Source organism: Penicillium daleae (genome assembly GCF_028827525.1).
Source record: "Penicillium daleae strain IBT 16125 chromosome Unknown utg000006l_segment0_segment0, whole genome shotgun sequence".
Lineage (NCBI taxonomy): Eukaryota > Fungi > Ascomycota > Eurotiomycetes > Eurotiales > Aspergillaceae > Penicillium > Penicillium daleae.
The window spans coordinates 1,510,163-1,533,671 of record NW_026623154.1 but is presented as its reverse complement, the minus strand read 5'-3'; the positions used below and the strand labels follow the sequence as shown (position 1 = coordinate 1,533,671).

General features: G+C 50.7%; 10 protein-coding genes across 10 annotated transcripts; 6 read left to right on the top strand and 4 right to left on the bottom strand.

Annotated features, from left to right (window-relative positions):
- Positions 1–244: 244 nt before the first annotated feature.
- N7458_006285 (major facilitator superfamily domain-containing protein) lies at positions 245–1,924 on the top strand (the record flags this gene model as incomplete). Its single annotated transcript, XM_056909667.1, has 3 exons — positions 245–487; positions 543–784; positions 841–1,924. The coding sequence occupies 3 exons, from the start codon at positions 245–247 to the stop codon at positions 1,922–1,924; spliced, it is 1,569 nt and encodes a 522-aa protein (XP_056765371.1).
- Positions 1,925–2,336: 412 nt separating this feature from the next.
- N7458_006284 (MonooxygenaseFAD-binding) lies at positions 2,337–3,983 on the top strand (the record flags this gene model as incomplete). Its single annotated transcript, XM_056909666.1, has 1 exon — positions 2,337–3,983. The coding sequence occupies one exon, from the start codon at positions 2,337–2,339 to the stop codon at positions 3,981–3,983; it is 1,647 nt and encodes a 548-aa protein (XP_056765370.1).
- Positions 3,984–5,535: 1,552 nt separating this feature from the next.
- On the bottom strand, positions 5,536–6,541 carry N7458_006283 (uncharacterized protein; the record flags this gene model as incomplete). The annotated part of the gene is made up of 2 exons (XM_056909665.1): positions 5,536–6,342; positions 6,473–6,541. The coding sequence occupies 2 exons, from the start codon at positions 6,539–6,541 to the stop codon at positions 5,536–5,538; spliced, it is 876 nt and encodes a 291-aa protein (XP_056765369.1).
- Positions 6,542–7,960: 1,419 nt separating this feature from the next.
- N7458_006282 (3-deoxy-7-phosphoheptulonate synthase) lies at positions 7,961–9,293 on the top strand (the record flags this gene model as incomplete). Its single annotated transcript, XM_056909664.1, has 3 exons — positions 7,961–8,003; positions 8,086–8,141; positions 8,277–9,293. The coding sequence occupies 3 exons, from the start codon at positions 7,961–7,963 to the stop codon at positions 9,291–9,293; spliced, it is 1,116 nt and encodes a 371-aa protein (XP_056765368.1).
- A 1,749-nt stretch (positions 9,294–11,042) lies between these two features.
- N7458_006281 (cytochrome c oxidase assembly protein COX14) lies at positions 11,043–12,016 on the bottom strand (the record flags this gene model as incomplete). The annotated part of the gene is made up of 2 exons (XM_056909663.1): positions 11,043–11,530; positions 11,695–12,016. The coding sequence occupies 2 exons, from the start codon at positions 12,014–12,016 to the stop codon at positions 11,043–11,045; spliced, it is 810 nt and encodes a 269-aa protein (XP_056765367.1).
- Positions 12,017–12,395: 379 nt separating this feature from the next.
- On the top strand, positions 12,396–13,275 carry N7458_006280 (DUF2458 domain-containing protein; the record flags this gene model as incomplete). The annotated part of the gene is made up of 3 exons (XM_056909662.1): positions 12,396–12,805; positions 12,899–12,938; positions 12,991–13,275. The coding sequence occupies 3 exons, from the start codon at positions 12,396–12,398 to the stop codon at positions 13,273–13,275; spliced, it is 735 nt and encodes a 244-aa protein (XP_056765366.1).
- Positions 13,276–13,533: 258 nt separating this feature from the next.
- N7458_006279 (C40 family peptidase) lies at positions 13,534–14,277 on the bottom strand (the record flags this gene model as incomplete). The annotated part of the gene is made up of 1 exon (XM_056909661.1): positions 13,534–14,277. The coding sequence occupies one exon, from the start codon at positions 14,275–14,277 to the stop codon at positions 13,534–13,536; it is 744 nt and encodes a 247-aa protein (XP_056765365.1).
- A 1,273-nt stretch (positions 14,278–15,550) lies between these two features.
- On the top strand, positions 15,551–16,621 carry N7458_006278 (uncharacterized protein; the record flags this gene model as incomplete). The annotated part of the gene is made up of 2 exons (XM_056909660.1): positions 15,551–16,515; positions 16,567–16,621. 2 exons carry the CDS (start codon positions 15,551–15,553, stop codon positions 16,619–16,621), a joined length of 1,020 nt encoding a protein of 339 aa, XP_056765364.1.
- A 686-nt stretch (positions 16,622–17,307) lies between these two features.
- N7458_006277 (uncharacterized protein) lies at positions 17,308–18,372 on the top strand (the record flags this gene model as incomplete). Its single annotated transcript, XM_056909659.1, has 1 exon — positions 17,308–18,372. The coding sequence occupies one exon, from the start codon at positions 17,308–17,310 to the stop codon at positions 18,370–18,372; it is 1,065 nt and encodes a 354-aa protein (XP_056765363.1).
- A 1,148-nt stretch (positions 18,373–19,520) lies between these two features.
- Positions 19,521–21,155, bottom strand: N7458_006276 (putative hexokinase; the record flags this gene model as incomplete). The annotated part of the gene is made up of 1 exon (XM_056909658.1): positions 19,521–21,155. One exon carries the CDS (start codon positions 21,153–21,155, stop codon positions 19,521–19,523), a length of 1,635 nt encoding a protein of 544 aa, XP_056765362.1.
- Between the last annotated feature and the right edge of the window lie 2,354 nt (positions 21,156–23,509).

Here is a 23,509-nt window from a genome sequence, read left to right as displayed (position 1 = left end):
ATTTAGCATAATCGCCCCGTGTGCTAGTATTGAGTACGATATCTTATCGCTCCAAGCGGCGATACAGGTTTTGTGATCGGGCTCTTTATAGACTAGCTCTACGCCAGATTCTGATCAATTTGATGAACCCGATTGCGACACGTATGACGCAATTTCTCAATTTCAGGGTTTAATATAGGAGGACTCTTGACAACAAATAGCTAACAAGCTAAACTTTGTATTTTCAGATTTCTCAAAATTTACGATGGCGGACTCGGACAAATCTCCAGAGGTCGACACCACTGCCACAAGCAGCAGCGATAGCCAAACGCAGCATGATTTGCATAACCCGATCGACCTGAGAGAAGAGTTGATTAATCTATCCCAGATTGATCTAGTTCTGGCAAGAAAGATGGCTTTGGTAAATGCTGCCATTGATGAGATTGGTATGACTCCGTTTCAATGGAAGTTGTTTTTCCTGAACGGATTTGGATATGCCGTGGATTCTGTAAGCATTAATCAACACTGCTAGTATGACGAGCTTATCTAATTTGGTGAGTCAGCTCCTGGTAGTTTGTCAAAATATTTCGCAGGTTGCTGTGAATCAGGAATATCGCAGCGCTGATGCGAAATTACAAGGTGTCTCGCTAGCTTCCCAGATAGGGTTGCTTGTTGGCGCTGCTACCTGGGGATTCACTGCGGATGTGATTGGCCGCAAACTTGCATTCAATACCAGTTTATTTGCCAGTGCTATATTTGTTCTGATTGCCGGCGCGATGCCTAGTTACGTTTCGTTTTCTGCCATGTGAGTTCTGCTCTGTCTCACCACCAGATATGATGTGAAGTACTAACGGAAACTAGGGTTGCTATTTACTCTGCAGGAGCTGGTGGAAACTACATTCTCGATGCAACCAACTTCCTGGAATTTCTTCCGACAGCCCATTCCTGGCTGGTGACAGCCATGGCATTGTGGTGGGCGGTGGGATACACGATCGCCGGTTTGTTTGCGTGGGTGTTCATGAGTAACTTCAGCTGTAATCCAGATGCCACGATGGAAACTTGTCACCGTTCTCAAAACATGGGATGGCGGTACCTCCATTTTACTTGCGGTGGTCTGGTCATAGTTATGAGTATTGTTCGAGTCTTATTCATTCGGATGGTGCAGACGCCAAAATGGCTGATCAGCCAGAACCGCGACGATGAGGTGTATCAGATTCTCGTGAACTTGTCCGACAAGTACGATCGGCCGATGAATCTCACTCTTGAGCAGCTCCAATCACAGGGACAAGTCATCAACACCGAGAAGTCAGCCTGGTCAAAGGTCCGACTAGTTAGTCATTTCTCTGGCCTCTTCAGCACTCGTCGGCTCAGATATTCCACTGTGGTAATTATTCTAAACTGGCTACTCATCGGAACAGTCTCGCCGCTTTACGGCCTTTTCCTGCCGTTCTACCTCAAAACGCAGGGGGCCAAGACTGGAGATGACTCTAACTACACGACATGGAGAAACTATGCAATTAACCAAGTTGCCGGGCTGATTGGCCCCGTAATCGCTGGGTTTCTAGTTCAAACACGTTGGTTTGGCCGTAGAGGAACGTTGGCCATCGGTGCTGCCATCACCACCGCGCTTCAACTGGGCTATACCCAGATCAAGACGCCAGCACAGAACCTGGGGGTGTCGGCGGCTATCAGCGCTGCATCCAATATCTACTACGGCACTATCTATGCGTATACTCCTGAAATCCTTCCCACTGCCCACCGCGCGACTGGATATGCTGTTTGTGTGGTACTCAATCGGGTTGGGGGTATCGTGGGCGTGCTGGTTGGCAGCTACGCCAATGTGAACACGGTCGCACCGCTTTTCATATGTGCTGGGCTGTATGGAGGCTTGGTCATCACGAGTCTCTTGCTGCCGTTCGAGAGTCGCGGGAAGAGAACGGTATAGAAGCAGGTATTTGGTCAATTCCCGACCACTGAGAAGGAAGTTTGGCAGAATTATGACAAATCATTATGGATAAGTTAGTTATAGGGAGATTTTATGAGACTTTTCCTTTTTAAGTGGTCTAATAACCCTTTTTGTGGTGAATAGGTTGCATAATGGCCATCCTCGCATTTCGCAAGTTTATTTGGTCTTTAGGTCCCTCTAATGTTTACATTTTACATATTTCATGGAGCTAGCTCAACAACTAGAGAAACTTTCCACGTCAGCTAATTAGTAGTTGTCAAAAATGAACTAAATATGAATATTGCGCAATCTCGATGGCGTGATGTACAGAATCAATGAGGATAAAAGCTGCTAGATTTGCTCATTTGTTTATCTCTCTAACCACCAATTTTTGCTCTGTTCAACTTTCAATATGAGAGTGATTGATGCAACAAAGCTCATTCCAGAGTCCATCCCTGTGCTAGTCGTGGGTGCTGGCCCTGTTGGCCTTTCTCTAGCCATTGAGCTCCGGCTGCATGGCATCGAGGTTGTAGTCATAGACCAAGATCTTGATATCGTGGACGAACATCCAAAGGGACGCTCAAATGATCTTCGCACTCTGGAGCACTACCGTCGCTGGGGTGTCAGTGATGAATTACGCAAGTGGGCCTGGCAGCCGCCAAATCCCAAGCAGCAGCTGGTTATCACAGAATCCCTTGTACAAAGACCGCTTGGTGCCTACCCGCTTCTATATGGCCGGGATGTGGAAGAGTCGAAAGATCTCGCAGCAGAACCGTCCCTCAGTGTGCCCCAGCCTATCACCACGCTTGTTCTGCAAAATCGGGCCATTGCATTGGGGGCATCTATTTTCCGAGGCTGGAAAGCGATATCGGTCCAACAGGATGAAAAGCGTGTCGTGGTTGAGCTCCAGTCTCCAGGTGGTGATATTCGTTGGGTTGCTTCTGATTATACGGTTGGATGTGATGGTCCCGGTAGCTTGATCCGAAACGCTGCAGGGATCAAGCAAAAAGGCATCGATCCGATTGGAAAGACTTTGAGTTACGTGGTGCGATCGGAAGGGCACAGAATCAGTGATATGACCAGCTCACCCGCTCACAGCTCACTGGGAATGCTCCTCGTGCTTAATTCTCGAGTCTCCTCGATAATCAGTATCCCCGGGGAGGAGAACTGGGGCTATAGTATTATGGTTCCCAATGGAGATAATCTCTCAGAAGATGAGGCTCTGTCAATCGGTCAAGATATCCTGGGAGTGAACGCAAGGCTTGAAATTGTCAGCCGATCGTCCTATAGGGTCTTTACTCGCGTGAGCACGTCATATCAAACTCGTCGACTGTTCATTGCGGGGGATGCGTCTCATTTATGTCCTCCAACGGGGGGATATAATATGAACGTTGGTATCAGCGATGCAGTTAATCTTGGCTGGAAGCTCGCTGCGGTTTTAAATGGCTGGGGGGGTCAAAGATTGCTTCAAACTTACGACATTGAGCGCCGGCCTGTCGGAGAACGGGTTTCTCAATCAGCTATGGATAACGCTCATTCTTTGAGAAGGGTGGCTGAGGTTTTCAAGGAGCTACCCTCTCTAGAAACCACCTCCAGCGAAGAGGAGCGATTTCAAAGGGGCCAGCGTGCCTATAAAATGAGCTACCCAGAATGGAACAACATTGGGGTTGCACTCGATCAGCGCTATGATACATCGCCCGTTATCATTAACGACGACTGGGAGTGTGCACCATATGATGGAACCAAACTCTGGCCCCACGCATCTCCAGGTCATCGTGCACCTCATCTTTGGTTTCCCGACAGTTCGCCTTTACTGGATCATTTTGGAAAGGAGTTTACACTACTGGACGTGGGAGCTGTGGAGGAGAATGTCCAGAACATACTTGCCGCCGCTCGTCACGTTGGAATGCCCTTGAAGAGGTTACAGCTGTCTGCGTCACTTGCTCGAACGAAGTATCCAGCGGAGCTTACGATAATTAGACCCGATCAGTACATTGCTTGGCAGGGATCTCAGTGCGATGAACCTGGATTGATGATAGATAAGATTCGAGGCGCATGATTGCCGTCTTCCTGCACGAGTTTGACTGCGAGGATTCGACTAGCATTAAACGTGTGCAATATAGAGTAATTTATTTCTGTCTATCAATCCTGTGAAAGTTCTGACCCAGTATTTGTCAAACTCCTAGCGACACGGTAGGAGATAAACGGAGGTATAGAAAAGGGTAAGGGCAACTAGTAGCAACTGCATAAGAGGGAAGGACATGGTATCTGCTCCCGCATCGCGAAATATTTCCCTTGATAGAAATGCAGAAAAGCATATTTAGGAAAGGGCTTCACCCCTCTGGGTGAAGAATATTCAGGTGGGTGAACTGCCCCCTGAAGCCCAAGTGCGTAAAGCGGCGCCGCCCACGACCGAATGGTGGGCGCTAGGTGAGCATCGCCATAGTATGGCTGTTGTATGTTTTTTGCATTTCTTATTTTGTTATGGAGATTCAATCAACCAGGGCGGTGCAGGCATCCAACTAGCTAGGGTATATATGTGGGATTACCCATACTGTAATATCTCGAGTGAATGCTGTTGCGAATAGGAGAGACAAAGCCCGGTAAGATGCTTAAGCTTGCTTCTGGCTAGTTCCCATCATATCTCAAAGATTGGCCAACCAATCATACCAGCTCGCTTAACTCAGTTGGTAGAGTGCGTGACTAGTACCAAGTAGTTATCACGAAGTCGCTAGTTCAAATCTGGCAGTGAGCATTTTTTGGCCTCTTTTTGTTTTTGGATTTAGAACTTCGGAACATCAACCCTTCGAATTCATAATTAGAACGTAACGATTAATTCGATACACATACGTCAGCCTGAATGTGATCCGATTCTGATCTATATTTCTATGGTACGCACAGTCCCCAACCGTCCGTTTCTCGAGTTTCCGCGTCCGAATTGGGACGCGGCCTATTGGTGATACCGCTCATTGATCAACCAACAAGATTGGTAGGTTATAGAAATCGTTGGTCATCGAGTTATTAGATTATGCATATCGAGATCTCTGGTTTATACCGGATCTTGGATCACCTTTGTCTCCCAAGGTGATGGGTCTACGTTGCATAAAGTTGCCCGCCCGGTGGGTGCAGTTCAAATACATATTCCGCAGCGAAGTTGAGGAAACACAACACGTCCACAAAATGAAATCTAGCAACTTGGTATTTTTTTATCTCACAATTACTCGATCACAAAAGTATTTGGTATGTACACTTACCTAATAATACCACCACCACACCAGGTAGTTTAAATAGAAGTTACGGGATTTTTGTATTTTCATTTTTTAAAAAAGTACCTGCTATTGATCGCAACCTCCACCTATCACGCGCTGACCGAAATAGACCAGAAAACAGAAAAGTAAGCTAAAACTCCATGACCCGAATCCCATCCACCTCAAGCTTCTCAAAAACTAACGCCATTTCCGGGAAATCACATGCCTTACATCCGGTAGACATGATGCCAGTGGAGAAGGGGATATTGTACACATCGAAAGAAAGGAAAAGAACAGCGGGGATGCAGAGTTGCAGAGGCAGCCCTTGACAGTTGCGATACCACCACACACCATATTCTCCCATCAAGGCTGACGGATATGGCTATAGTGCCCGCGCGCCTTGCATTGACATTTCGTGCAGCCCGCACGATAGCCCATGACGAGGGGAGACCGCCGGCGCGGAGCAGCTGTGCAAGTTGAAGTTTGATGATCACCAGCCACGACCGGTGTCGCCTGCTGGTATACATCCGCAGATCCAGCAGAGGGTGCAGGCGAGACAGTCTGTGTGAAGCTGGCGGACGAGTAGTCACCCATTTCCGCGTCTGCGTCGCCAGTGTTCTCAGTGGTCCTCATAAACGCGTCGCCGTTGTCGCTGATTGGACTGGGTAGGCGGATAGCAGGTGGGAGGGACACATTGTTCATCGCTGTGTCCTCCATCGTCATGTGTAGATCTGGCTGGCCTGTACCTGCGAGGGGCGAGACTTCGGCTGGGAAGTAGCTGTCGGGTGGTGTGGCGGTCGGCACACCATTGATAGTCAGGGACTGATTGACTAGTTGGTGTGGGATTGGCGAGGACTGGTGACTGCTGAGTTGAGAGCCTACCAACCAAGGTGATAGGCTGTCGCCGCTGGCCAAGACAGGGCGCAGGTGGTTTGCAGTATCAACGTCGGCCCCGAGTTGTAGGAAGGGAGGCCGATGTCCATGCGCTGGCTTCGATTTTCCCAGACGACCAGCGTCGAGTGCTGACACACCATCTTTCTCAAAGCCAGCCTCATCGTCCGAGGAATCGACGGGAGTGAGATTGTGTGCGCTTAAGCGCAGCGACTGGTCGGTGTCGGCTGCGGACTCGGGACGCGCCCGAGGAACGGGTTGCCAGAGCGGGCAGAGCCTCTGGATAGGGTTGGTGACTTGTCAGCCAGGTTGTGAAGGGCAGGCAGGGAAATTGCGAAGCGAACGCGAGCATTGATGCAGATGCGACGCGACGCGCTGTGACGTGCTCATGGGGCTGGGTAGGACATACCTTAGACTCCTTCGCATCGAGCAACACCAGGTCCTCGTCGCGAGGGCGTTTTAGGGACTGGGCGAACATGGTGGAGGGTTAGATTGGAGAAGGCCAGCTCAAGAGCAGGAAGCAATTGAGGGAATTGGAGATTGTCTGGGGAAGTAAGGGAAGGGGGACTAGGATTCACTAATTCCCAAAGGTGGAGAGCTGAGCTCGGCACTTGCCGTCAGGGCGGATCCTCCGATCCTGATCCTTCCCGGGGAAGGAGGCTGGGGGGAAATCTCCTGTAGGACAGGAACGGAGGACGGAGTTAGTGGGAATTGACCAGTGGCCACCGTAGTTCATGTATCTGGACCTGGTTACTAGTACCTCTACTGTACGGATACAATGTTAGGATGGCTCGTATAGACCGAGCATGTCACATGAGTCTGTCCAATTCGTCGTACAGTACTCCGGAACTACAGTACTGGTGCATCTTTACATTCCACTCGACCAGCCAATTCCTGAGACAAGCGGCACAGTCAGCTTCAATGATGGGTTCTAGTCTCTAAGAGGATGACTGTGGACAGCACCATCCCCGCCCTGGTCTATAATCCATCCCCCTGTGACCCGAGTTTCGTCCCATCTAGCCATCCTCCATGCAGCACACCGTGCCGATCCTACAGCACTAATTGCACGCCCTATACTTGACAACTTTGCACTAGCTCCTACTCTATGACGTGACTGGCCTGGCCCAAGTTCTACTGTACAGCACAAAATGCCCACTGGACGATCTGAGCCCCTCTCTGATCGTACGACTGTCCCTCGATGAGTCTGCCGTGGGGCTCCGAAGGTGGTAGTTGCATTCGTGGCCTAGAGACAAGTATGGCAGAAAGACTCAGCCCCCTAGACCGGATGGAGGATGGTCTGTTTAAACAGGGTGATATTGAATTGGCCCTGCTATTGGCATTGGCGTGATCTGACTGATCTGATGGTTGCACGGCCTCAAGGGGACGTCAACGAGTGCATTGCGGGGCATGTGATTGGCTGGTTGCGATATCGGCCTGGCCTGCAGATGGGATTTGGGTGGTTTAGGAGGAGATCTGACTGATCATACTGGGAGATTGAGAGTGTATATTAATTAGATCTGTTCGTTAGAGACTCGAATCCTCTCGAGTTTCTCTTCTCTAGGATCTTACTCTTTCTTCTACATTATTATCATCGAGTCCCAGGACTGTACCTTCCCCGTTGGAAACAGAGCCACTCGCCGATAATCCACCGCGGAATCCATCCAAAGCCCCACTTTTGCCATCGGCCTTTTTTTTACCTCGTCCACACTCTTCTCCTGGAACACTTGTGCAATATACAAAAAAAAAGGGTGAGTCTTGTGCTGTTCTGGTTTCTGTGGTCTCGTTGAATTACTTCAATCGACAATTCTGAACCCACAGGATCCCTCTTTCTACCCTATCTCTCTCCCAGTGGTCAGATTACTCATTTCGCATTCCAGTACACTTGACGGTCTCCGCCATGCCTCTCATCAACACCACCGAAGTCAACGAGGACACTCGTGGTAAGTAATTCACCCTGTCTGTCTTTCAATTGACATTCAATTCCTCGAAAAAAACCCACTAATTCCCTCTTCTCTCCCTCAGTCCTCGGTTACGACCCTCTGCTGTCGCCCCAGTTCCTTCAGACTGAGATCCCCGCGGTGAGTCATTTTTTTTCTTGCCCACCCCGCCCTTTGAAGCCAGAGTAGTCGCTTCAGTACACCATCGAAGCAAGAAAAACGACAAGTAGAAGTCAATGCAAAGTTCTATAACTGATCCCTTCTCCCCCCATCTAGCCCGAGCGTGCTATTCTGACCGTCCGCGCCGGCCGCAATGAAGCCATCGAGATCATCGAGCAGCGCGATGACCGCCTGCTCGTCATGGTCGGCCCCTGCTCCATCCACGACCCTGACACTGCCCTCGAGTACGCCCGTCGCCTGAAGGAGCTCTCCGGCAAGCTGTCCAAGGACCTCTGCATTATCATGCGCGCCTACCTCGAGAAGCCCCGCACAACCGTCGGCTGGAAGGGTCTGATCAACGACCCCGACATCGACGAGTCCTACAACATCAACAAGGGTCTGCGTGTCTCGCGCAAGCTCTACGTCGACCTCACCAGCACCGGTCTCCCCATCGCCTCCGAGATGCTGGACACCATCTCCCCACAGTTCCTCGCCGATCTGATCTCCCTCGGCGCCATCGGTGCCCGCACCACCGAGTCCCAGCTCCACCGTGAGCTGGCCTCCGGCCTCTCCTTCCCTATCGGCTACAAGAACGGCACGGACGGTAACCTGGGCGTTGCCATCGATGCCATCGGCGCCGCTGCCCACCCGCACCGCTTCCTAGGCGTGACCAAGCAGGGTCTCGCGGCCATTACCAAGACCGCTGGTAACGAGCACGGCTTCGTCATCCTGCGCGGCGGTAACAAGGGCACGAACTACGACCGCGACAGTATCCGCAGTGCGCGCGAGGCCCTCCGCGCCAAGAAGCAGCGCGAGGTCCTCATGGTGGATTGCTCCCACGGCAACTCGAAGAAGAACCACCTCAACCAGCCTATCGTCGCGAAGGAGGTCGCCGACCAGCTGCGCGAGGGCGAGTCCGCTATCATCGGTGTCATGATCGAGTCTAATATCTACGAGGGTAGCCAGAAGGTGCCCCCCGAGGGTCCCGCCGCTCTCCTCAAGGGTGTCAGTATCACCGATGCCTGCATCAACTGGGAGATGACGGTTGACGTGCTGAACGATCTGGCCGATGGTGTCCGTGCGCGCCGTGCTCTGCGCGCGGCCAAGGGTAACGGTGCTAACGGCTCGCAATAAACACCTGCTGTGAAGCCTGTTAGTGTTGAAGATGCGGCCTTTTTTCCTTTTCCTGTTTTCCCCTTTTCTTGTCATCGAGTATTTTGTGGGAGATAGAGGACCCATTTGAAATCGATCTCTTGGGAATCTCTTCTTTAAAAAAGTGTGTGGGTTCGACATAGATACCTAGTTTTCCATGCTGCCATGCGGACAAGCGTGTTTTTGTTAGTTTCTTGTCTTGTCTTGTGTTCGATCTGGATATGATGATGATGATGGACTCGGGCCGCGAATATGATGATTCTCCTTTTCCGGTTTTCAAACACTTCTTCCTTTGAAGATGTAGACCTGACCCAAGTAACGCAAGTCCTTTACCATTATGCAGATATAACGGACTCGAGAGTAATGCCCCCCTCCCCCCCCCTTGTGTGTACTCTCCTGAACTTATGTTAGAACTATTCCCAACCTTCCTTACCCTCAACCTCCAAGTTTCAAAGTCAGGATCCAAGTCCAGTCCGGGGAAAGCTCCCCAAACCAAAAAACCCCAGACCCACCCCCTCCTCCAAGATCCAAATAAACTCAGATCTCAGATCTCATCTAATCTGAGTCCCACTCAATCAACCCCATAAGCATCTTCAAAATCTGCTCCACCCTGGGTGTGGGCGTGGGTGTAGCCCCCAAAAAAGGCCGGACAAGGCGGGAAGTAAACCTGGGTGCGGGCAAAGCGCTCTGCCGCGGGAACTGTTTCGGGTATAGCGTGGGTTTGGGATCGGGGGAGGGCTTTTCCACTGTGGGTTTTTGGGGGGAGGTTGGGGGGTTTAGTGGATTGTGGAATATGGAAGGATGGATTGGGTAGTTTTGTAGTGGGTATTGAAGCTTGATGGGGGAATTGGGTGGTGGTTGGTGTTGGGGTTGAGATTCGGTGTGGATGGTGGTGGGTGGGAGGACATACAGCGGATGGTAGGGTTACGGTGGGTGGGTGGTGGTGGTGGTTGTGGCTATTCGTGAGTGGGATAAGTTGTGTTGTTTAGCTGAGTAGCTGGGATTGTATTCGTTAGGATGGTTATGGATGGGTTTAGGGATGGTTGATTGAGGGAAGACGTGTTGTAAGGAGGTTGTAGTATGGGCCGAGCTGGGATAGTTAATGTGTTTACTGTAGTTTAGTTTTCGAACTGGAGAGTAGAGAATATTCCAACCGCGGGACGCTCATTGGCTGTTTCTTCCTACTATACATCTGATCTTGACTCGGTGTTGTGTAGAAGATCTACAGCTACAAAGTATATATTTGCTACTGGCTAACGTACTTGGACCAAGCATACTGACCAGACGAACAATGGAGAAAAGAGCAGATTTTCTATGTACTGTACACAATATACACGGCCGTCTTCTCTGTCTTCGCAGATAAGTAGCCCAAAAACATCCTCAAGCAGTTTAGAAACACAGCCCTAGCTAGGAGCAATAAAGGAACGGAAAAGAAAAAAAAAACACAATGCAACGCCGGAAACCCCCTGTCACGATGAATGCATGCTGCGAGGAGAGGCACCTCGCCACACGCCATGCAAGATAAATCACTTTCATATAGCACTGGTCTGAACTGGGATGGGACTGGCGGTACCCCGATATCCGATATGATCGGGGGCAACCCGAGCGGGAGATGAACGAGGGTCGAACTGGGGAGGAGAGTGGAGACGACCTTTCCGTTCTTATCCCAGATCCGAACCAGGTTCATTTTTTGTTGTTCCCTCAAGTCAGACAACAAACATTTCACCATCTCTACCGGCCAGTCAACCAACTTGTCCAGCTGCGTGTGGTCTTCTTCGCTGCTTGCTCCGCATTCTCTGCCAGAACATCCAATTGCCCGGGCACTGGGGCGCCGGTCTTCGCCTTCGCCGCGTCAAAGGCCTGCTGAGCCTGGACAGCTTGGACCACGCTGGGCTGCGAAGCCTCGGTAGTCACTGCGGCCGTCGATGCAGCTGCAGCAGAAGCACTGGCGTCCTCGGCGTTCATCTTGTCAAACAGGAACCGCTTGGCCTTGGCCCATGGTCGTTGTGCTTTCTCCTCGGCGCGCTTGCGCTTGATAATCTCCCCGATCTCCTCCTTCTCGATGAGCTCTAGTTGCTCGACGGTGGCGGTTCCACTGGCCTGGGCGATGCGTGCTTGCTTCAAGTTCTCGACTTCCTTCTCGATCCAGAGTGTACGTTGACGGCGGTTGTAAAGGGTCAGCGAGACCATAGAGTAGACTGTGAGGACACCGCAGACACCTAGACAAGAGACAGCGTGTCAGTCATTTCATGAAACCACTCCGTATATCGTAACAATCCTCAAGGAAATGTTAGGGGGAATCATGTTGATGCCAACCCCTTCCCATCTCGGAGGAAACCGTATGATCACCCGAACACCCTAGGACAAAAAGCATGGTACGTACCCGACGCAACAATCAACGAATAAACCATGCCCTTGTGCGCGCGATTCGCAAACCTCCGCCCAGACTCAATCCACCGATCCACACCCGAGCTCTGCTGAGCCATCCGGGCAGCCCGTGCCTGCGCCCGCAGGCGCTCAACCTTCTGCTTCGGCGTCTCAGGCTGGCCATCAGGACCAGTCTGTGCTGCAGTCGGTTTAGCCGGCTTCGCGTTTTCTTTCGACTGCATGAAGCTGGGAAGCTCGTAGGGTGCGCCGTTGGGTTTGGAGCTGGCGTAGGGCCCCGTGGCCGTGAACCGCGTTGCGTCTGCCGCGGATCGGGACATTGTGCGCGCAGGTGTGGGTGTGTGTCGGTGACGATGGGATAGGGGACTGCTATCGATCAGAGAGTATGTGACCGGTGGGGAAACCCCTCGATTGATAGCGTAGGGGGTGTTGTTGGTGTGCGGCGTGGAGGGATTTGGTGGTTTGGAGGGTGGGAAGGTTAGGTAAATTTTCAGCGGCCGGAGAATGGCGCCAAGACATTCAATTCCAACATCCAACAGCTTCATGGGCTTATCGATACCCTCCGCCGCCTCTGCCTTCTGAACTGCCCCCACGGGCCTGTGGTCTAGTCTTCCGACGGTCTGAATCTTCTCTTGTATGAAGTTTCATAATTTTCTTGTCTTCATTTGCTTCTGATCCTTGCATATCGACTGGCTCGACATGGCGGAGAACCCTTACAATGCTTCGGACCTGAATTCAGTCCTCTACACCCTGTCCAGCTTGACTGCACCGGGTATTACATCTCGAAGTGCATCTTCAAGTCAAACTGGGACTCCAGATCCTCGTCAGGCTCGCCGGGAGCGAGTTTATACACCGCGAGAGTCGACTCCCAGTACGCCGAGGAAACCATCAAACACTACGGCCATCGATCCATCAACTATCACGACCTGGCCGGCAGCGCTTCGATATGTAATGCGCACTGTCGGCCAGAACGAAGAGACTCAGCTTCGTATTCGCGGGCTGATCCGCAGCCAGCATAACCACGAACGACAGTGGTGGAAGGGCCGTGAAGCCCTGTTGGAGAGGCAGCAAGCGCGCGGAGACAAGAAGAAGGAGCTAGACGCAGTATTGTAAGTGGCTATCTCATGTCACTTCTCATCATCTATATGAAAGATATGTTTGGATTCGTTGTTCTTGATACAGACTAACGACGCGTGGATTAGACGCTCTATCGGGGCTCCCATCGACTCCAAAGCAACATCAGTACGCCGTGACCCAACTCTTGGTGACATCTACAAATACTGACATCATCTAGGATGAAAATTCAGAGCAGGCCGAGCTTGAAGATTACGACAGAAAAGTATACATGGCCTCTGCTAAAATGGCCGATGCGCTCATGGCAGAGCTGCGCGGGATGAAGATCCCCTTCTTTGTGCTCCAAAAGGGCCTCGGCTCAGAGCAAGGTACATCGGAAAAGGTGTTACCAAATTTTGGCGTAGATGGATCCGACGATGTGAGTCCGTCGGGGTTGAAACAATCCGACCTTGCCGATCTACAGCGACGCATGCTCGGACTGCTGGAGGATCTTTGCAAAGAATGAAGATTCTCGGCAGACTGCGTTTTCTTTACTTGATACCCCGATCGAAAAAGGTTGAAATTGGTTTAATGATTTGACAAATGGATAATAACCAACTAATGATTCTATTTCGGCGCTCAATGCCACGAACTTCCCAAGGTCAATTTCCCAGATTGATGAATACAAAAACAAGAATGAAACAGACAAAATCTTTCTCTCTATCCAACGCCTCTACCAATCAAAGATTGGATTTACCAGAATCTGCAAGTCTCAATTAGCCGGTCATCCACTATCCAAAGAATCGCCGATATCATACCTCATAACGTAAGGGCAAATGCTCTCGCCACCATAAGAAGTCCAGATAGCCTGCTCGCGTACAGGAGTACCAGTGTGTGCAGCATTGATCATCCAGCCATCGCGAATGAAGATACCAACGTGAGAAACACCAGTGTTGCAGTTTCCATTCTCACCCCAGAAGAGCAAGTCACCCTCCTTGGCCTCGGAACGAGGAATACGCTTGCCCTGGCTGGTAGCATCGTACTGGGTCTGCGCAGTGCGGGGAATCTTCTTGTTCAGAGCCTTGCAGAGCGAGAACTGAGTGAGACCGGAGCAATCGAAACCGCCACCGGAAGGTCCATCGCAGCCACCGCCGCCCCAGACGTAGGGGAGGCCTTTCTCCTTCTCCGCAGCGTTGACGATGGATACGCCAGAGCCAGAGCCACCGCTGCCACCGCCAGTGCTGCCACCATCGCAGTGCTTGGTCACGTAGTTGCTGGAGCCGGTCTTGACGTAGTAGTCGGTCACGTAGCAGCCGTCGGAGGTCTTGTCCCAAAGCTCGTCACCGTTGACGTTGGTGCCAGCAGCTTGGCAGGTGATGGTAAGGTCGGTGCCGCGCTTGTAGGTCTTGACGATTCCATAGTTGGTACCAGGACCAGAGCGGCAGTGGAGGTCGTCAGTGTCGACGGGATAGGCGCTGGCCAGAGGCAGAGCAATGGCTGCGGAGAGGGCGAGGAGAGAGAAGTGCATGTTGATTGTTTTGAATGTATAGAAGAGAAGAAAACTTGAAATGAAGATGCTAGTCTTGAGTTGAAACTGTGTTGATGATTGAGATTGTTGTGGAGCTGATGAACTGAACTTGGAAAGAATTCAAGCTTCTTTTATACTTATTCTTCCAGTTCCTGTTTTCGATTCTATTCACCTTGCCTCTCCAAACAAAGGGTCTTCTTCGTGAAAGCTTGGAGTTCTTCTCGCAGAATACCACCCTACTTCGTATCCCAGAATACCCAAAATAGGGCAACCTGAAGCCGATCACCATTTCTCGTATGCTCGGAGTATTCATCCCATGGGGCCAAAATTCGTATTGTGGGTCAATTATAGCAACGCCAAACAGACCCTGTCCCCATCCGTATCGATCTTCTTTTCCCTGCGCCAACTTTAAATGCGCTTGTGCTGGGTTGATCTCGTATGGTTCGTGTTCCTGGGTCATAGCCATGACGGCCCATTCAGGTACGCGGGTCGATACGGGTGGCTCCTAAAAATAGCAACCTGCAGGGAAGAATAAGCCTCGTTTAGCGTTGCCGATCATCGTATAGAGTAAGTGACCCTGGGGAAGGGTTCATTTCGCCGTTCGGGGATTTAAGTGGTCTATGCTTTGCTTGAATACAGATTTGGCGGGAATTTGCGAGTGAGTCCACTTGAAGATAGCTTCATAGGTCGTTTGAGATTGTTCGAGGTGGTGTGGCTTTTCGTATTGTTCTTTAGGGCATTCGTTGGTCATGTTCAGCTACACTCAAGATTTCTTGGCGATGTTGGTTTTTGCTTGTCGAAGGGTTTTCTAATATTAATCATAAATTTTGAAGCCAAGACCGTATCTAGTCTCGGATTGTGGTTGATCCTGGTCGCATTAATCTCCGATGTCGAGTCACCCATTTCCTTGATCTGTCTATCGATCCTGATCTTGTGTGCGATCAATATGGTTAACACATACGTCCCAAGACTTGGAACTTTCCAAATAATCGTCCATCGCAATTGCAAACTATTACAGTTCCTTTTTCTATGAAAGTAGCTGTTTTCTGGAGTTAATGATAGAATCATATCTCTTCTCCACAATGGGTTTAGTTGGGCCGTCCGCTGCGGTTAAAGTGTGCTTCTGTATTCGGCGTCGGAAGGCATTCTGGCCATCGTTCAGGATAATGGATGACGCCGACGAGCATAATTTCACACGCAAACTTCAGTCACTTAATGCCTCTTGACCTTCAAACGAATCCCGGCATCTTCGCGACCGAGTCTGAAGTCGAAAATGCCATCTATACTTCAGAGATTCCTACCTCCCCCTCCTCAGCAGTTATCCTTGCTGGATCTGCCACTCGAAATATTAGGGGAGATTGTCAAGTGGCTTCCAATCGAGGATACTGCCTGTCTCGCTCTGGCCTGCAAGCACCTCTTCTTCCGATATTGTTCCGTTCACAAAGCCGACGACCTTCGCGAACCTCGCCCACTTATTGGGAAGAAGCCCCTTGTACGGCGAAATGCAGAAAAACAACTCCCGGTCGCCTTCCTGTGTCGTCTCGAAAATTCTCGATGGAAATTTTGCCTCGAATGCTGGAAACTGCACCCACGAACTAAGAGACGGCTACCCTGGGAGCACCACTGCTACGAGTGCTATTTACTTTACGGGGGCCAGTGTGTACTGGATGCAGGTGTCGTTGACTTGTGCCCTTGTCTCAGCATTACATATCGGGATATGCTCCGGTTGATTGGATCAATCAAAACTCTTGAGAGCAGCCGCCAAAGTTCCGGAGAAGGATACTATGAAGAGGCGTTGTCTCCTGGAGGATCTAACCTGATTCGGAAAGAACTGGTTCACCATTGCGAGATCACAGATCATCCCGAAGCAAGAGCTGAGGTTACCACAAAGGTCTTCATGGATACCGGGAACAATTTGATTGTTCTGAATAAGTATCTCTTCAATGGCTTCAAGTCAATCGCTTGCACTTCTGAAGTGAGTCACTCATCGACATGTCCGCATGAAGACACAGGCAAATGGCTTCAGTCGTTTTTCAAAGACGTCGGTGGCGGATTTACAGGATATCGAAAATGCTCTCGGCGTCACCTTGAATGTCGAATTACTCACTGCACGAGGAAATCAGATGGGAAGAGCTTTGAAGTCAATGTTTGGAGAAGCCTGGGGACAGGAGAAGGGAGTGATAAGAATTGGAAACATAACCGTCGACGTGAGGGTCCCACATGGTACAACAGACTAAGGTGAGTATATACAAGTGGCTCACTCATGAGTAGTGGCTAACGCTTAAATAGGGAGAAGATTCATGAATCAAGCGACTATGTTCAACGGGTGTTTCATGACACTTGAACCGTAAGCGTGGTCTGAAAAGGGGAAGGCAGGGATGACTCGCTAAATAACAACACGCCTTATAGCCGATGGAGTCGCTCAACTTCTAGTACATTCCATGCTCTATCTAGTGACTGTTCATTGTGATTGCTCAAATACTCAGATGTCGTCCTTCTCTCCATTGATGCGTCAAGCAGCCGTAAGATGCGGCTCACCTTCCCCCAGTAGTAGATCAGAGTAGCATAGAGGCCCTGAACATACCGGGCTTTGGTCCATGACCACTCCATACCCCAATAAGCACCGAGATGCCTTTAATCACAGGAGGAAATTGCTCTCGTCAGGCAACGGTATCCCACACCCGTTAAGTCTTAGCTATAGAATCTGCTGCAGAGCATATCACTCCGAGTTATATTGGACGGGACCGAAGCAAGAAAATACCAGCAATGATTTTCGAGAACGAAAATTCCCATTCCAAGACAATTATAAGTTCCAAAACACTGAAAACATTACCTGCTTTTCTACATTTGTCGAATCCGTCCCAATTAGGAGTCGGCATTACGATTTCGCCCGCGCAAGTTTTGATCAAAGGCACTCTCTCGCACTGCACTTACCAGCTTTGAAAAGTACATTCGTGACGCCCAGAATCTTTCCTTCTATAATCAAAACTGACATGACAAAGATCGAGTCTCTCTCAAAGAAACATAACAATGGCAAACCTCTTTACACAATTCCCCGGCGATTACCGAATTCAAAGATCCCCCTCTCTACCAAGGCTAGAAACCTCCGATTCAGCGCACCAGCTCCCCAACAGCAACTCAAGTCTGACCGGCCCTACTTGTTCAACACCCGGGGCGGGAGAGAAGTCCTTCTTTCCAAAGAGAACTATCCTCGATATCTCACCAGAAATCATAGACCAAATCCTCACTTCGCTCAAGCCCGAAGATCAAGCCTGCTTCATCTTAACCTGCAGCTACTATTATTCCCGATACCAGGCCTCCCTCAAAGACAAGAGCCTCCACGAGCATCGAGCTATCGGAGACCCATACCGGGCCTGGGAGAGCAATTCCAAGGTCAATAAAACACCCAGAGTACTGTACTTGAACACCAACGAAAGACCAATAGTAAAACTGCTCCGCCGACTCGCAAACGATCGCTGGAAATATTGCGGGGATTGCTGGAGACTTCATCCCCAGTCTCAGTGGGCCGACACGAGTCTGGGAAAACCATGCATGCCATATGCCGGTGTCCTCGATCTCTGTCCATGCGTTAGCCTTACGTACATGGATTGCCGGAATCTCACCGAGTCATTGCAGGAAGTGAACAAAGAGTTGCGTATCACATGGGATTGGAGGACGTATTTCGATGATATTTTCAAGTATCCGTATCCGATGGATGGATCATACTATTATATCCTCCATCACAAGTGTGACTCGGGTCACTGGTTCAAAGATCATCCGTTCGAGAATGTCGAAGTGCATATCACATTAGACAATGACCTGCAGGGCTCGAAGCCCACCCTTCACGCTAGCCTACGCATTTACTTTGACTTGCCGGAGGGGATGACTCGATTGCAGGGCTACAAATGGCTGTGGGATGAGTTCGATTCCAAGCGTGTCCAAACGACTGACGGTCGGGATGGGGTAATAACGATTCAACGTAATGATAAACAACGTGACTATATTGAGTTCAAAAGTAGGATTAGTCTCGGGAATGGACGATGGCCGGATCAATCTTGGATGAAGCCAGGTTGGGAGGAGTGGCTGACCGGTTAAGATCTTCTCGTGATGTGCCCAATGCTTGCTAATCTGTCAATTTTGTTTCTCAGAGATAGTTACAGAGACAGGAAATGAAGGGATGTGGTAGAGAAAATGACATTGAATCCCATCTCTCTTAAAGGCGTCAATCTACACCTACGCACAGGAAGCAGTCAAGATAAACCAATCAATCTTGATGTCTCTAGATCGGTAAAGAAAAAGGAGACAGAGGCCTCTTACCTACCTACACTGCAGGATAAACAGCAACGGCGCGGGGCCTGATAAACAAGGAATCAACCGAAAAGAAACCTCCATCAAGAGATAGGAACATAGACAACAGATAGGCTTCTGGTAGAGAAAATGACATTAGCTTTTATTCACTTTTCATTACTGTATACCCTGTAGCAGTCTTACAAACCCTGAACAAGCTAAGCTAAGCCAATTTCCTCATCCCCATCCCAATCTAACAACAACTACATCTCCACGAGGCCTCAAGTTCGACCTTTCAAAAGCACCGAGAAAATAAAACTCAATAATTTCCGGGGAATATTCCACCACATACCCAACGGGCCTAAAATGCAAGATAAAAACAGGATTAAGAAATTCCAGAACATCCACAAGACCGAAAAAATGCCCTGATGACGAGAGAGAAATGGAAATGGTAATGGAATGGAAAAGGATGAAATGGAATAAAATCCCTAAGAAACTGACAAACCACACCACACCACACCATACGCATAGGAAGAGAAAAAAAAAAGAAAACAGAAACCCCCGAACCCGAACCTGAACTCCGCCCAGCCCGAGAACATCATGGAAGAATAACATAGATGTGGATGAGGATGAAGAGTGAACCGGTGCAGAAAGAAGAAAAAAAAACCATATCTGTGTACCCATGCTAGAAACAAACACCTGGCAAATGCATTGAAGGGAAAGTAAAGTAAAACGAGGCGGGAAACAGAGTGTGCTGTTTAAGGCCGGACTCGTGGATCATGCGCCGATGACCGATGGAGAGGAAGGAAGAAATTCACAATGAGATAGGGAGGATGATGAGGACGAGGACGAGGGGGGTTGAGGTTGAGGTTGAAGATGGGGAGATAATGGAAGAGAGGATGTCTATGTCTGGTGGAGGTATGCATAAATCAGGCATTCAGGCTGGCATCAGGCACTTATGACCGCTGCTCAGACTTGTCTGCCACTGCGACGGCCACAGCCACTGCGGCACCGAGAATAGCGCTCTCCGGTGCGGGGTCGAGGCGAATCGCTGAGCCCACAGTGCGGTGAGACTGCTCAGAAAGCTGATCCAAGTAGCCTTGGCAGGTATCGCGGAAGCCGGGGTACTTGTTGATGACGGTGCCGTCACAGGCAATGGACAGGTTCTTGGCCGACTCGTCACTCTCGACAACGGTAACCTCGGGGGACTCCTTGACCAAGTTGTCGGAAACGGAGGTAGCTGAGAACTCAACTTCATTGCTTAGGCACCACATGCTGTGAATGGCAGTGGCAAGGTAAGCAGCTGCACGGCGGGAGACGACCTGGCAGACGCGTCGGAGGAAACGCAGGTCCTCGACGGGAGGGAAGCTAGGGAAGGTGTGTTGCTTTTGCAAGAGGGCAGCGGATGAGGACATTGAGGCGGACGAGTCCTCTTCCATGAAGGCAACAATGCTGGTGTCGAAGGAGTAGGGCTCGCGCATGGAGTGCGGGAGGTCGCCGCCGAAAAGACCGGCTGTCTCTACAGCTTCCACAACGATCAGACGCACAATCTCTCCCAGATACCGACCGGTAATCATGTATTCGAGAGGCTGGTAGTCCGGGCGCAAATGCGTGCGGTTCAGAACGTCGTCCCACCGAGTCATTGGGAGGACACCACCACCGAACATACTCATCTCACTGTTGACAATAACATGCTTGGCGTAGTCGAACCAACCCTCAGGACGCACGCCGAATTTGCTCCGACCAATCTCGCGCACGGGGAAGTGAATGGCCATGTTGGTACCGGTTCCCAGGATCAGGGACATACGGGTCTTCGGGTCGACATAGGCACGCGACAGCAGAGCCGCCGAGCTGTCATTCACAATCGCCGCCATCGCAACGTTGAGATCACGCTTGCGACAGGACTGAATCAGCAGATCACCCAGCTCTTGCCCGACAGTGCCGTTCGAGCAATGGAAACCCTTGCCCATATGAATCATCAACCCGCTCCCCAGGGAAGTCTGATCAATAGGGAAAGACCACGACAATCCCATCGGCAGCGCGACCTCACCGCGGCCATAGTCCGAACCCACGTCCTTCAACATATTCTCAATATGTCCAGCCATCCAGTCGAAGAATTGCGTACCCTCCAACAACTTGACACTATTATCAATGTACGACGACGCCACCTTGACAATGCGCATCTCGGCATCCCGCCCATGCAGCTCAATCAGCGCAACCCGGAACGTCGAACCTCCCACATCCAGCGCCAGGAAAGTGCCCGTCTCGGCACCCGTGGGCAATGCGTGGTTGTACGAGGGCAGCATGCAGATCGGGCTATTCTGTAAGCAGTCCCGGAACTGCACGCGGATCTTCTCCGACATGTCGAGCATCTTTGGTGTAGATAGCGGCGTGGTGAAGAGGGTATCGATCTCGTCGGCGAAGTTGTCCAATGTGCGACGGCGCCAGTGGGCGCCCAGGAAGGGCTTGCGCTTCCGGCGTGAGAGGCCGCGGAACAGCGAGGGGAAGAGGATCATGGCTTCGAGGGCGGATACGACGTTATGGAAGAACTCCTGCAGGCGATGCAAGACCTTGACGAGCGGGGCCGACATGGTCGGGTTCGAAGAGGATGTGTGAGTGAGTGAGACGAAGGGAAAGTCGAAGCCGTGATAGAGGGAGGGAGGAGAGGAAGAGAAAGGGACAGAGAACCCCCAGAGAGAGCTGAAGGGGTCGGCGAGGGATGGTCGATCGCAGATGAGATGGATCGAGGGATAGGATTGGAGGGAGGGAGATTGTTTAAAGCGGCGACATGAGCGATGCAGAGAGGATCTTTGCGGGGAGAAGCATTCGTGAATAATCGACTGAAAGGGGAAGAGTGTTTCGGCGGGGGGAAGTTATAAAAAGAGGTAGGCAAGGTCCTGTAAGGTGACACTCCCACGGAGGTAGTGTTGGAGGTGGATCGGAGGGCGTAGTGTAGCAGAGGTAGTAGTGGTGGTAGTAGTAGGAGGAGGACTAGAAGAAGGGAGTGTTTGGTTTGGACTAGCCCCCCAGGACCCCAAGAGCAAGAGCGTAGTAGTAAGAGAGAGTGAAAGGAAGAGAGCAGGTCCACCGGAGAAAGCCAGAAAAGAGCGGCGTGAGGTTGAGTTGATGGAAGCATGGATCAACATTGGCCCATTCCTGGCCACTGCCAGTGTTACGGTGCAACTGTGAAGCCCTTGCGGTGTCGCAATGCACTGGGGGGTGGGAAGGCGGTGTATGGTATGGTATGGTATTTTTAGGCTGAGTGATGATTTGGGGCAGATTCACAGAGTGTAGAGTGATGTTGAGGGTGTTTTTGGGGGGGGGGGAGTAATTCAATTACAGGATTATCCCCAGGCGAGCTATCGTCGTATTGGGGCTACGGGCGCCTTGCGGCTCGTAGTTTAACGCGGTACCTTAAATTCGATGGAGAGAAATAGTTCATGGCCGTGGATCCAGTGCTTTCTCTCTTCTTCGAGACTTTTTCATCTTCCTGCAAGAAAGTCATTATCCGTCTCATAATATTTTACACAACCGCTCTCCATCCATCCAAAGATTCAAACGGTAGTTTGTGTACGCGTGCCCCCTCCCCTAAGTTGCGACATTCCCAAGAAGTGTGTGGTATGCCCAATACATGCTCGATGGCCCCCTTGAGTGCAACGGTGGTAGTCGGCCCAACTGGTCGGGACGGTTACACTCGTGTGGAACCTCGTCCCCCAACTACAAAACACCCTCGTGGACGCCATTATTCCTTCCAGATGCTGGTTCACCCACCGTGGAATCATTATTCATTTATCCAGACGTCAGGTCTGATACAATAATATTAAATGTATAATCGTACACCAACATGATGAATTAGAGTGTATACCTGCCCGTACATCCCACGATCACACTAAACCAGAGGAGGACCTGAAACATCACCTTTTCGGCGATCATGGAACCCCCCCTTGGAAAGATAATCTTGGGCACTTTTTGATTCCTTAGTTCGTTGAGTTAGTTCAGTCGGGTAGTAGTACTGTACTGATCCAGGTAGCTTTTCTTTTTGTGCGGTTTCTCCTGCCATGCGGGCCACTTCCCTGATCGGGTTGTATGTGATAGCGGTTGCATTATTGCACTGCAACCACGGACCACTCGGGATGGCCTTTCGGTCAGGTCGGGGCAGACGAAACCTGTAACAGCAAAGATTTGACGTGCATACGGGACACGCACACGCTGGATTCTGCCGTGAAATCTCACCCTTGCCAAGCCCGCGATGAACGCCTGCAATGGCAATGTGTCATGTCGAGTGACTGCAGTCTCTTCCCCCTGGGACACGGCATGGTCATGGCCATTCGGAATAGCCTCCCTTGGTCAATTCGGTATACGTGTCGACGGGTCTCAATGTGTGTCTGAGCCAATGTCGCTGCCGCATGATGCTGGTCTGGTTCGAATTGGACGACATCGCCTGTGCACCACGATCGCGTTGTCCTAGGTTCGGTCTGGTAGCGGAGTGGGATTGGGCATGCGAGGGGCATTGAAACCCTGCAGTGTATCATCCTGCCTTTGGGATTTATCGTGTCGCGATCAGCATGCGGATCAGTTCGAGTCCATGACGGGATGAGTAGGGTCATTGTCGAGGGAAATCACGTATATAGCAGGAGATCCCGTTGGTGGAACCTGACTACGTGAAGAATACCACACCACATACACCCCATTCGTGAGGCCCATCGCGAAGGGAGTAGTAGATTGTCGCAGAGAAACAGGGCACCCACAAAGCAAGGGTTGTTCAACCCGCTCAAAACAAGTCGTACCAGCTAGCCACCACCATCGTTGCGATCACGTAGTAATAGCAATGCAGACCCTGGATGCTAGTCCAGTAACATTGGCCAACATGGTGGCCTAACCGCGCAGATTCCCATGAGTCGAGACGACTCGAGAGAAGTACTGTAGCAAGACCCAGGGAGACGGA